Here is a 13,839-nt window from a genome sequence, read left to right as displayed (position 1 = left end):
CAGAAGAAACCTGTTCAATTATCTTGAAAACATCTGCTTTGGGTTGTTTCTTCTAACAATGCAGTCAGGACTATTCAGTCACTTATTCTTGTATACATCAATCATTAGTAAATGGGCTGGTCAAAACTGTTAAGTCTTCAGAATGTACCAAGAACATATCCAACCTTGAGATGTGTTGGTGTGCCACACTCATGCCAAATTCCAAAACATGCTTGTTTTTTCTGTATAATACCACATGCTGATGATCTTTCATCTAAATTTACCCAAACAGCCTCACATGAAATAATAAATGAAACTACAATTGAGGTATTATGACCTATTTTAGTATATATGTTTGGTATATAGTACTATGAATATCTAAGGCTTAAAGGGAACAAAACCCATGACAAAAGTACACACTTCAATACCCAGTGTACAGAATAAGAAGCTACACAGTGAATTATTGCATGAAAACCATAAAGCCATGAAAACAAAATTCTCAGAAACAGAATCTGAATACCATCATAAAGATGCCTCAAGAATCTCATACAAGGTCCACACCTGGTCTATTTCAATCTATTACAAAAACCTAAAAGAAACAAACAAGCAACAACAAAAAGGAGACTACAAGAAACACCTTTTACCAAAGAAAATTGTATTTTAAAAAGAAGCCAAATGCCACTACACTAGAAGAGAAGAAACTCACTCCCAAGGCAAAGTCATAGAATAGATGGCCTAGCACCTAGAAAACCGAACAAAATAACGAAACAACAACAAGAAGCTTTTTAGACTGCAGAAGTCCGAATGGCCTTTTCCTCTGGCAGAAGAGCCTGTGTTTAGGTTAAGCAACATGGCAGCTCTGTTTTCTAATGGACCCTCGATAGTGAAAAGTATGAAGAAAAAGACACCTTCCTACCTTCAACACACAGCAATGTCAGAAGGGGGCTTTCTGCGTTTCACTTAAAACAAAAACAAACATTGCTCTCCTGTATCACAGAGAATTGTGACACATTCTAACATTTTCTGTGTTTGAGTTTTCTTGCATGGCCTTTTAATATCCCTATTTTCTTAGTTTGTTTTTGATCACAAGAATCTATTTTCTTCACCATGTGCTCCATGTGTAAAATTTTCCTAACAAATTTACAAATGGTTTATCCTTAGCACCTGTATTAGTGTCAGGAATACAGCATCTTCAGTCAAATTCCTGCCTGAGAAACAATACTTGGAACAGAAAGAACTTAGCAAAATGCACAGCTAGCAACACAAAAACAGCTTCCAAAGAGAAGCTCATATTCAAAGAGACACGCTTGTATTCACCAAAAACAGTACAAAAACCAAACCACACATCTCCTATAGAGCAACAACAGAAAACACACCACAATTATAGAATAACAATGTCAAAAGCTGTTTTCTACCTGCCACAGGTTAACCAATGGCCACATAGGCAACACCTAAAATACTATGATCAAAGGGAAATTCACTTACTCAACTCATTCATTCACTCGAGTTTTGCTATATAAACCAGGATTGCCTCAAATCTGTGATTCTCCCACACTAGCTTGGGTTAACAGCTCACTCCTTTGTTCATTCACTGACTTTTCAGCTTTTAGAATGGGTCTATTGGTTATTTTCCATGAACTGCACTACTGAAAAGTCCAAGTCCCATCCATTTTTAACACCTTACATATATCAGAACTTCTAACATTGATTCCCATTAGAATGGACGGTGCAGTGACTATTAGTTCAGGGAGGCTCTGGGAGCAACAGTAGCATTACTGCAAACCTAGCTATTGTGTGCATTTACTCTTTATTTTACCACCTAGACTACAGTGGGCTTATCTCTTCTTTAATCAATTTAACTGTGAATAGCCACAAGGCCAGTTAGAAAGAGATGAGATGCCAATCCAGATACTGGAAGCACAGACAGATAACCAGAAAGGAGCCTCTCCATCAAAAGGTAATTTAAACAGTAAATACACAAAACAAAGAAAGTAACCTCAAAACAAGAATGAAAACCAACTCGCTATAGAGGCAGGCCCATCTACTGCAAAACTAAACTTCAAAGCCAGACGGTCTTATTTTAAAAAGCTAATGAATGAATGGCAACTTAAGACTACTATATCCAGCAAAGCAATCTCTCATAATGATAGAAGAACACAAATTTCCACGATTAAAATAGACTAAATAAGCCAAGCAGTGGTGACACATGCCTTTCATTCGAGCATTCCAGAGGCAGAGGCAGCCAGCCTGCTCTATAAACCCTGTCTCAAAACAACAAAAGACTAAACAATGTATGACCAGAAAGTCATCTTTACAAAGAAAAGCAAACTCATCTACAAGGCCACAGGAAGAATAAATCACACTAAATTAACAGTTAAAAAGAGACAAAGAAGGAATTACTAAATACTACAAAAAGCAACAGAATGGCAGGAGCCAATACATATGTTTAATAACTACTGAATGCCAACGATTGAGTCTCCATTAAAACGTCACAATCACCACTGGATCAAAAAAAAAAATAGGTGCCATTTGTCTAGTGACCCCAAGAAATGTAACTCACAACCAAAGATTAGTAATTTAGGGTGAAGGAACAAAAAAAGTGTTCCAATAACGTAGACATAAGTAGCCAGGAAAAAAAATATTAAAGGCCATTTCACACTGACTAAGGGGAACTTTCTCTAAAACAGATCACGGATCTGTTTCAGACAGGAAGCAAGCTCCGACAGTTATAACAACCCTGGCTGTCCTAGAACTCTCTCCAGGCTGGCCTGGTATTCAAAGAGCCCCACCTGCTACCTCTGCCTCCTGTGTGCTGGGATTAAAGGTGGGCACCACCACATGCAGACCTTGAGGAAAACAGAAACAATTCAGACCACAGTGGAGTAACAGCAAGAGAACAAGTAAGGAGCATAAAGACCTCTTAAACAGCACACTGGAGATGAGAAGAATTCTTAAGAAATGAAGAAGAAAAGAAAAACATTTCTAGGGTCAAATAAAAATAAAAACATTAACCTACCCAACCCCATGTGATATGATTAAGGCAGCATTAGGAGTGAAGTTTATAAAATTCCAGGTACCTGTGTTAACAAGTTAACAAGACCTCTCTTGATATATGCACCTTAAAACTCTGAAAAAGAACAAGTCAGCAAATGGAAAATGGTGAAGATCAGAGCATAAACTAATGAAACAGAAAACTCAACCAAAGAGCTGGTTCTATAAAAAGAAAAACAAGAAAGGCAAACCCCTAGCCAAACTAACTGAAAGAGAAGATCCAAATTAATAAAATTAGAAATGAAAACAAATGTGCTACAGTGAACTTCAGAAAATATTTAGGTCTTACCTAAAAAGGGGGAAAAAGTGTGAATTTCTAAACAACTGGTCTACCAAATCAAGATGAAAAACAATTTGAACACATCTCTCACAAGGCAGTAATATTGAAGCAGTAACTAAAAATCGTAACTATCTAGGTGAAGCTGCACGCGCCTTTAATCTTAGCACACAAGGTAGAAAAAAAAGTGTTCAAGGCTAGCCTGGTCTACAGAGTGAGCTCCAGGACAGCTGGGGCTACAGAGAGAAACCATGTCCCCAAACATACATCTCCCAACTGGGGACTGAAAGACAGCTCAGCAGCAGGTTGCCTCTAAGCTTGACAACCAAAGTTCAACTTCCTAAATCACCATGGTGGAAGGAAAAGAGCAGACTCCCCATGAGCACATGTACAAATATACACACTCAGAAACATACTGAGATGGTTTGAGTAAAAATGGCCCCCATACACCAATGCTGGAGTGGGTGTGGCTTGTTGGAGAAACTGCCTCAGTTTCTTCTGTTTGCCTGCCCCTCCAGATCTAGAACCCTCAGCACCCTATCTGCCTGCATGCTGACATGCTTCCCACAATGACAATAATGAACTAAATCCCTGAAACTGTAAGCCAGCGCCAATTAAATATTTTCCTTTATATTAGTTTCCATGGTCTCTTCACAGCATTAAAAACCTAACTAAGACAGACAGACAGACAGGCACACACACATTTACAATAAGACCAGGAATAACAACACAAGAGTGTTTCCTCTAGTCACTCCTACCCAATACAATAATTCTTAGCCAGGGCACCAAGAGAACTAGAGGCTCAGAGGGTCGAAGCACTGGCTACTCTTCTGTGGGACCCAGGGTCTAGTAAATACCCAGCTCTAACTCTAGTTCCAAAAGATCTAACACCCTCTTCTGGGTTTCACAAGCCACAGGTGTCCACATGGCGCACAGGCATACATTCAGGCAAACGATCCATAAACAAACAAAAGAGGAAACAAAAGGAATACAAACAGGACAGGAAGAAGTCAAATATTCTATTTGCAGATGATATGATTCTATACCTGAGACCTAAAAGACCACCAGAAGAAAAAAAAAAAAAAAAACCAACTCTCAGATCTGATAAACACTATGCAAATTAACATACCAATAACAAGCATATGAAAAAAACAAATCAGGAAAGCAACTCCACTCAATTGTTTAAGATGAAAAGCTTTCCAGAACCTACTACTTTGTAAAAATATATTTTTGTATAAAATAACTTTTAGTATAAAGTTTTTATTCTAAATTTTAAATTAATAGGTTTGAAGGATGTCTGGTTGGACAATGCTGCACCCAGAAGACACAGGTTATGAAATGAACATTTCAGTCTAAGGATTGGGTTACCTCCCTACAAGTCCCAGAAGCACCTGAAACAACCCAGGCTACTGTTATTGCTATTGGTTATCCACCGTAACTAGATGCAAAGACCCTACTGCCAAAACACCAGACGGACTGTAGGACAAAGAAATGGATCTGGAACTCATGGAGAAACTTCCCTCTTGGCTAGCTTCCATAGAGGAAAGGTACCACACAGGCTGCTGGGAAGGAAGAGACATCAGTGTTCATAACCAGCACTGGACCTTGCCTGCCACAACTCCAACCTTAACAAGAAAGACAAGCTCACATAACCACAAAGGAACGGCTGTTACAGAGGTACAACTACTTAGTAATTTGAATTTGGGGATTGTGCCACAGGAGGTAATTCATGTGTGGAGCTGTAAACTTGGCCAGAGGCCTGTGGCTAAGGTCATAGGCTGAAGGTGGAAGGGATGGTCCTGTTATGTTATTTTGCTAAATGTTCATGCTGTCAAACTGCCTTCTAAATATTTATGCTTATTGCCCATAGATTAGTTACACTCTCTAAAGGCCAGGGAAGCTTCTTTTTTGCAGCAGGTAGCAGTTAATAATACAAAGAGAGACTAGCAACTAAGAATTAAACACTAAGAGTTCAGTGACTATAGTGTTCTGCCTAAGTATATTAACTTCCCACCCGGAAGTTGAGAAGGATGCTGTGAAATGTTTTTCTGGACAAGATTAGGCTGTAGCACTAATGAATTCACAGCAGAAGTGGTTACATGCACAAGACTTAACCAAGGATCAAGCCAGTCAGTATTCCAGCATGGATGCAGAAGGGACTTATGAGGTTCCACCCCTAGCTGAAGATCTACTGGCAGTTGGTGAAGGCTGGGGGAGAAAGGAGTCATTTTTCTTTCAGGATGTGGTCAGTGGTAGGTTACCCAGAATCCTGTGGATGGCCTCACACCCATGTATACATATAGGCAGCACTAACTAGACTGTGAGCTTACAGAAGAAGGAGATAGAGATGGGGAAGGGTTAGTGTGCATGGCAGAAATAAATGTTAAAATATGTATAAGAATGGAAATCTCAAAGAACAAAAAAAAGTACTGGTTAAAAAGAAAAAACCAGCAACTATATATAGTGGTGCACACCTTTAATCCCAGCACTCAGAATACAGAGGCAGGAGAATCTTGGTGAGTTTGAGGCCAGCCTGGTCTACAGCTATGTCAGCTAGAGTGACAGTAAGACAAGACTATCTCAAAAGAAAAAAGCAAAGTAGTCATGGCAACTGCTCATCTCAACTGAACATCCATGCAAACCACAAACCCATTACAAACCAAAAGGCAGCCTCAAATCTTCTAAAACCCATCTGTTATTTAAAAAAGAAAAAAAAAAAAACCCAAAACTTTCAGATATTTCCTTTGTTCTCAAAAGATATTTTAAATTGTTAAAAACAAATTAAGAACTTGGGTAATCAATTTACTTTAGGATACACAGTAAGGCTTTACTGATGACATCATGGCTATGATCGCCTCAGAAAAATCTCTTTATTTTTATGCCTCAATGTCTCTATTAAAATAAGAAATATGCCCTTGTTATGAAACTTTTTGGGATATTTAACCTAAAAATTAGAAAAAGATTATCGCAGTTCCTTTTCCTTTTTCAGAAACATACTTTCACCAATATAGATGTGACTCCCTCAGACCCGTACACACTCATTAACTAATCACTGACAGACCCAAAGTTACCCCCTAAGACACAGCTTACAGTCTGAAAGATTAATTAGCAGAAACACATCAGTTAATATTAACAGCATGCAGATATGGGGGGGGGATCATCACTGTTAAAACATTTTATATATACTAAGTGATTCTCAAAATAATACATATAAAACATATGAAAAGAATTATATATCATGATGCCATTACCAAAAAGTTACCCATTCTGCTAATTCTTCCTCAAACAGTACTTATTTAAAACAGCATTTCAGACTCTTTGGAGAGACTTCAGAAAATAAGAAACCACCTTTTCTTTTCTTTTTAAAAGAACATCATATTTCTTTCCATTGGAGGTGTGTCATGGCCCCCATAGGGAAGCTAGGTGAACCTGTAGGTGCCTGTCATCTCCTTTCACCTAAGTTCTAAGGGTTAAGGTGCAAGTCGTCAAGCTTGGCTGAAGGACCTTTATCCACCAAGATGTCTCACCATCATTAGACTACTCTGATATAAACTTCTGGGCTTATTTTCTGATATTCTCACAGTTTAAACAATTTCCCTTTGTCAGGCTTATGTTACCAATCACTATCACTGGTCCTTTAAAAACGATTCTAGAGTGCTTTGACAACTACTAAACTCATATAAAAGCAGTCACTTGCCCCATTTTATCCTAAATTCCCGCCCTTTTTGCATCTGATTTGACTTTAATAACAAATTAACACCTACAGAAGGTGGAAATGACTTCATCCACATGCAAAATATTTCCAAGTTAGCTTTTAGCTGACAACTTTCACTTTAAAATAGCAGTGGCCTCAGCAAAGAACCGGAACACCCCCTACCCCCAGAATAGAAAGCCTGTGTGCACCACCCTTCGCCTGAGAGATTAAGCACAGTAATTGAAATCATTTTTGGACTTTCTCTTTAGCCAGTTTTAGTGACATATACTCTTAATCCCAGGACTTAGAAAGCAGAACCCGAACACCCAAATTCCAATTCTCTGCCAAACTCACTGCTGGCCTAGGCTATATGACATACTGTTTCTAAATAAGTAATCAAGAAAACAAATAAATGATGTTGGAATTTTAGGGGAATCTAACACAAAAGGCAGCAAAAAAAAAAGAAATAAAAAAAAAAGACTTGCCAAAAATTCTAGAGTGGCTATATATTTCTTTTCTTTGGTTTTTTTTTTTTTTTTTTGGCTATATATTTCTAACTTAATATTTTTATTTGTAAAGAAAGGAACTAAGTCTCATTTTACTTTCTTTTAAAGATAATTATGGTCACATTTCTACCTGTTTAAAACTGGACAAATGGGCTGGGGATGAGGTTCAGTTGGCATGCTTCTTACCTAGCATGCATAAAGTCCATCCCCGGTAAAAATAAAACTCAGATGGTGCTATAGGTCCATAATCCCAGCACTTCAGAAGTGGAGGCAAGGTTATCAGAAGTTCAAAGACATCTTTGGCTACATAGTAAATTCTAGGCCAGTCCAAGATATCTGACACCCTGGCTCAAAACAAATCCAGAAACAGAAAAGGATTCGGCCTCCCTTCCCACCAGATCACTCTGTCAAGCAAAGGCTTGAGTCTTATTTTTCTTACTTTCTTCCAAACAAAAGATTAAATTAAAGGAGACATATTTAGTGTTTGTGCATCTTCTATTCAGACACTATTAATCATTTCTTTTAAAATTAAATTACCTACCTCACTGGGGTGTTGTGAGGATTAATTCATTAGTGTTTCTAAAGCACTTTGAGATCCTCAGGTCAAAGGCGCTATAGAAGTGCAAAGTAGTCGTATTATTACTAGATTCTTTGCTTACTTAAGGAATTTTACAATCCTGTAAAACCTTACCCTGGGTTTTGATTTAGACATTTGTAAAATCCTGTAATTTATCAACATTAAATTCTCTTGAGTATGTTATAGACAGACAGGGACAGATGTTTCAAAGCCAACTGTCTTAAAGGTTACACCTTGACATAAAATTACTGGAGCAAGTTTGGAAATATCCAGTATGACAAACTGTGTCCATACAAAATTCTTATGAGAAATCCCTTCGATCAGATTTACAAGTGTGCATAAATTGTAAGAAAAACAAAACCGAAATGTACTTAACTATAAACTCTGTATATGAAATTTTCATTCTTAAGAGGAAAGGGAACACAGTATCCAAAACCCTTATTTTAAAAGCTAGCACTTTGTTGATGTATTAATTCTATTCACAAAGGTGCGAGCACAACACAAACATTTAAGGGCTAGTAACAGTTTTTGTATGAACTGATCATAAAGTACTTTGGCTGATTTTCTTCCAGTCAACTGTACCCTCAATTACCCAGAGCAGCTAAGCCTTGATAGGTCAACTTATTACTGAGGGTAAAGGCTTCTTCACCTCTGGCTAAGCCTTGGATTAATCAACTACTTCCTACCCTCTTCTGTAACGGAAGGATTTTACAATTAAAATGAGTTTTCAAATAAAAGCAACAAAGGCATACACACATACACAGCAGAGCTAAGAGGAACCACAAGCTATCTGCAGACAAGTATGTACTCAGGGTTCAATGCTAAAGCTTGATTTCTCCAGCACAACCTCCAGTCTCAAGATCAAACTGAAAAGGAGACACTGAACTGTCAGTACTTACCTCCTGCTCTTGTTGAAAGATGACAACTCTCCCACCTTTATCTCCTGTGGCTAGTAATTCTCCAGAATGATTAAATTCTACTGTAGAAATTATATCTGCTGTATAATTGAAACAAAAACAAAAAGACATCAGTTTCTGTCCCTCAACTCACTAAGGATAGTCCTAACATTCTAGAGCGACGAGCATCAGAAACACTTTTATTTGGGGAGAAGATCCCCCAAATAAACCAACGCAAAATGATTCAACCAATCAGGAAGATAATAATAAATGCCAAGTTTGTAAATATTTCACTTAATTTGAATGCAAAGAAAAAAACAACAACCTATTTGTAGGATTTGGTATTGTTGTTATTTATGTTATATGTATGTGACTTGCAGAGGGGTGAACAGGACAACATGTGCATGTGGAGGTTAGAGGGCAACTTTGCAGAATGGTTCGTTCCTTCATCTTCAAACAGTTTCCAGGCTCGCACTACCCACTGAACCATCTTGAAAGTTGGTGGGTTGTTTGGAAAAGGGTTCTCTTGTAACCTGGGCTGGTCTTGAACTCCTCATAACTTATTTTTCTTCCTGGACTTCATGAAACATTTTATCATAACACTATCAAACAATAATTATTTTATTAATTTTCTAACAATACTGTTTCTAGGCTTGGTTTTCCAAGACAAGGACTAGCTGAGTAGCTCAAGTTGGCTTCAAACTTGCAATCCTACCAGCTCAGCCTCTTGAGTGATGGAGTTAGATATGTGCCTTCATTTACATACTCTTAATGAGCATGGTGGCAATTTTGGTTTTGTCAGAAGGGTTACTGTAGATCCAACTCTAAAGGAAGACTCAAGTATGAGATGCAAGTGCCCATCTCTGCTGCTAGGCTTGTTTTTACAAACTCAAAATTTTCAAAATTAGGGCAGAAAGAAACCAATGTAGTGGTGCAGGCCAATGACCCAATACTTGGGAGGCAGGGGCAACAGGATCAGGACTTCAAGACCAGCCTTTGCCACATGAGACCCTGTCTCAAAAACAAACAAAAACCAACAACAAAACTCTAAAGCAGATATTATAGGAGAGGAAACATTTTTAATAAGAATAATTTCTGATGGCATTCTAATAGTCATAAATCTAAATTGTAGTCTTAAAAGTCAGTAACATATATACTTTTGGGTACACAGAATATAGTTAATTAGAATACACACCATTATGGTGAGCAGGCTGAAAACAGAATTACGTCATGAAAACTACCAACATGGGAACACTCTTTAGATTTAAGTAACTATTCTATACTTTATAAAAGCTACAGCAGGGACACCACAATCAAAATCATTATACTAAATGTGACATTGCCCAGCATAAAACATTGAGTTATGTTATCATAAATAAGAAATGGCAAAGACCAAAATACTTTTTAAAAGAAAATGAATCTTTCTAAGGACTATAAAAAATGTTATTTTACAATCAAGACTGTCTTACTAATCTCAGAACATTCTAACATAGCTAGTGATAAGGGGACTCCCACCCCGAACACTAACACTCAGCAAATTTTAGACATATAGATTTATAAACTATGCAACAAAAGAAAAGTCTTTTAAAGGCCTCATTAGTTCTTACATCAATTCAAATTAAGTTTATAATGGATTCATTCTATGAATATAATATCTCCTTTTAAAATTATTACCATCCAAGCTTGCCCTCTATAAGTGAAACAATCACTTCTTTTGGGGGTGGAATATAGTTGGGTTGACTGACAGCAGTATTAGTGGCCTATTTTTACCTTGCCTGTTCTTGCCATCACACAAAGAAAGGTCCTTTGTGTGGCATAATAAAGAGATGATCAGATAAGATAGCCAAGAATTCCAAACTTTAACACTTGTTTTAAAACTCAAAGAAAAACACCCACTTGTGGCATACAGAAACTATTAGTGACAAATGCTTCATGTTAATGGACCAAATTCTCAGCCCTACCATTTTCTCTATATTTTAACTCTGAGCTGTGAGGCAATGTTACTCACTAGCTTTATAATTTTAAATGAGAATGACTTTTCAAGGAAATAATTTGAAAGAAACCAACCAGTACAGACAGCTATGTAAGGCTTCTGAAATTGAAGCTGAACATGTGCTAAATACCTGACGAACAAGAAATGTGAAAGGTACTTGTAGTTACAAGTTAAAAATTATGGCCTACCACCCCTCTCTGTAAGTATCTTCCTGGAGCCCAAAACTAAGGGCAATTTACTAGCTAGCTAGAGAAGGTCTGACCACCTTAGTTCTTATATATAAAAAGAATTGGATACTTACATTAATACAATAGATTATATATAAAAATGACTCCGAGCTCATTCATGGACACAGATATATGGAACTACAATGTATCAAGTGAGTGTTAAATATATCTATATCCTACTCATAGCACTAACTATAGTTTATCATTTTCCATTCCTAAAGAAGCAATGGAAAACTCTAAATATCAAGTATGTTATAGGGGGTGGTGTTACACACTAGTGTCAAGAGTCAAGACCAAGACTCAAATTTAGCAGCCATATGGTTTCAGGAGCAGCTAGTGTCTATAAATTAAGGAATGAAGGCAAAGGAATGCTGTCTAAATATTCAATTTGCTGCTTCCCTCACACACCGAGAAAGTACCTGTATTCAAAGCACCTAGAACCAAACAATTTTTACCTAAGTAATGACTGAGAATAACTAAGCACATAACATAGCACCCACTACAATAAGGTATCAAGGGTACTGAGTGATCACACGTTCTAAATTTCACCTCTTCAAGAAAGAGGAACAATATATTCATAAGGATTCAGTAAATGTTTAAAAATAGAAAAAGAAAACAGACGCATTCACAAAACTACCAAGGAGTTAGCCAGATAGCTCCTGGTCAAATGCCTATCTAGATGAGCTCTAGGTAAGAAGTACCATCTCAAATACAAGGTAGAGTGGCAAAAGCATTGACTGTTTGAGGTCAGCCTCATCTATACAGGGAGCTCTAGGCTATAGTTATACAATTACCCTGTTAAAAATAATAAATAAGGGGCTGGAGAGATGGCTCAGCAGTTAAGAGCACTGACTGTTCTACCAGAGATCCTGAGTTCAAATCCCAGCAACCACATGGTGGTTCACAACCATCTGTAATGGGATCTGACGCTCTCTTCTGATGTGTGTATGCATATAAAACAAATAAATCTTTTAAAATAATAACAATAAATAATAATTACTGGTGGTGACACCAGCACTTAACCCAGCACTTGGGAGCAGAGGCACAAGGATCTCTATGAATTCAAGGCCAGCCCACTCTACAGAGTTCCAGGACAGCCAGAGCTACACAGAGAAACCCTGCCTCAAAAACCAAACATTGTAATAATGCCAAAGGTGAAATATAAAAAGCAAAAATTGATCCTAGCACATAGAGACCAAATAAATCAGTATGTAGAGATGCCTCATGTTAAACTTAGAAATGACTATAGCTCAGAGGCAGAACACAGCCTTACTAGCACATAGAAGCCCATTTCAGCCCCAGAACTAACAGGTGAATACAAATTAAGGATAGACTCAATTTGGATAAATTGCTGAAGTGTGTCTAGGCATCTGGGTTGTAAAGTCCTGCAAGCTGTACTTCAAAATACAAAGTAAAAGCCAAGTTCATGCTGAGCCATGTTCCCAGCTGCTATGCATCTTTAATTGTACCCTCAAATCTCATAAATGTCAAGGGAAGATAATTCTCAACCTGAGAACTAGTGTTATTTTAGTAACTCAGCAGAGAGTATTATGTGATTGAACATCTCGGTATTGAAAGGCAGGTTTGTATCAGAAAGCTGCCTAAATACCAGTTTTCTAAAAGCTACAAAATAGTCTGATACTGTTAGGACAGTAACGGGAAACTGAAAACAAAATACTAGAGCTTAGACAGGAAGACAGGTACGAGATACTGTATCATTTCCATGGGAACACCAGGATACTCGAACTCCTCAAATAGCTAAATGAGAAAGCAAAAGGCAATCGTCTGCTGACAGCCATCATCACTTAACCTGTACAGGCACACAACACTGCAGACACTGTGATAATGAATCTTCAGTGTTAACCTGACCAAATCTGTTAGCATCCAGGAAGCATACCTCCTCATGTCTTCTGTTTTGGGAGTAATTTAGCTGAGGAGGAAGACCCACGGGTAACAACCATCTCAGGGGCTATGGTCTCAAGCTGAATAGAACCAGGGGAGGGGCAATGCAGGCTTTGATGCCTGGCTGTGGACACAGAATTATCCACCATTGCCTTCCCTGGCATGAGAATATATCTCCTCAAACCATAAACCAAAACTAGCTTTTTATCATTCCTAAATTGTGTTTGTCAGCTACAAGAAAGCTAATACAAATATTTAAAACTTTTATCATGTTGACTAAACAATCTCTCTAAATAAAACAAAAACTAAAAAGCCTCCAGGGTTGGTTTTAGATCCTTTGGCATGCTTTCACCATCCATATCCCCCAAACTTTAAAGGGAAAAAGAGCAATGCTAGAAGTATAAAAATCAAAGTGGAAACTATAACTGAGCTGCTGGACTGCTCGCCCAGCATGTACGAAGTCCTGAATTTGATATCCAGCACCACATAAAGTGAGCACGAAGACATTTGACCTCAACCAGTGGCCTCCGCAAGCATGTTCATGTGCACATATATAAACATGTGCCACACAGTCTCATTCAAATTAGCACAAAATTAATGTTTCATTTTATAACTGCATTTTAAAATAACTGAATCCATACAAGTTCTGCAAAGAGGAATAGACAAAGAATGAAAGGATGAACCATAATAAAAACGATAAAACAATGCCCCTCAGAACATCTGACCACTGCTAACAC

General features: G+C 37.7%; 1 protein-coding gene across 2 annotated transcripts in view; it reads right to left on the bottom strand.

Annotated features, from left to right (window-relative positions):
- The window catches only part of PPP2R2A (protein phosphatase 2 regulatory subunit Balpha), a 50,304-nt gene that overhangs the window by 12,455 nt on the left and 24,010 nt on the right, over positions 1–13,839 (bottom strand). The window contains exon 3 of one of the 2 annotated variants that reach the window (XM_080926707.1): positions 8,984–9,081. In XM_080926707.1, the coding sequence (XP_080782833.1) occupies positions 8,984–9,081 (98 nt within the window). The remainder of the gene's footprint in view (positions 1–8,983; positions 9,082–13,839) is intronic. The other variant, XM_080926708.1, reaches the window with a different exon arrangement.

Source organism: Micromys minutus (assembly GCF_963924665.1).
Source record: "Micromys minutus genome assembly, chromosome: 12".
In the NCBI taxonomy this organism is placed as follows: Eukaryota; Metazoa; Chordata; class Mammalia; order Rodentia; family Muridae; genus Micromys; species Micromys minutus.
This window is presented reverse-complemented; position numbering and strand designations above follow the sequence as displayed.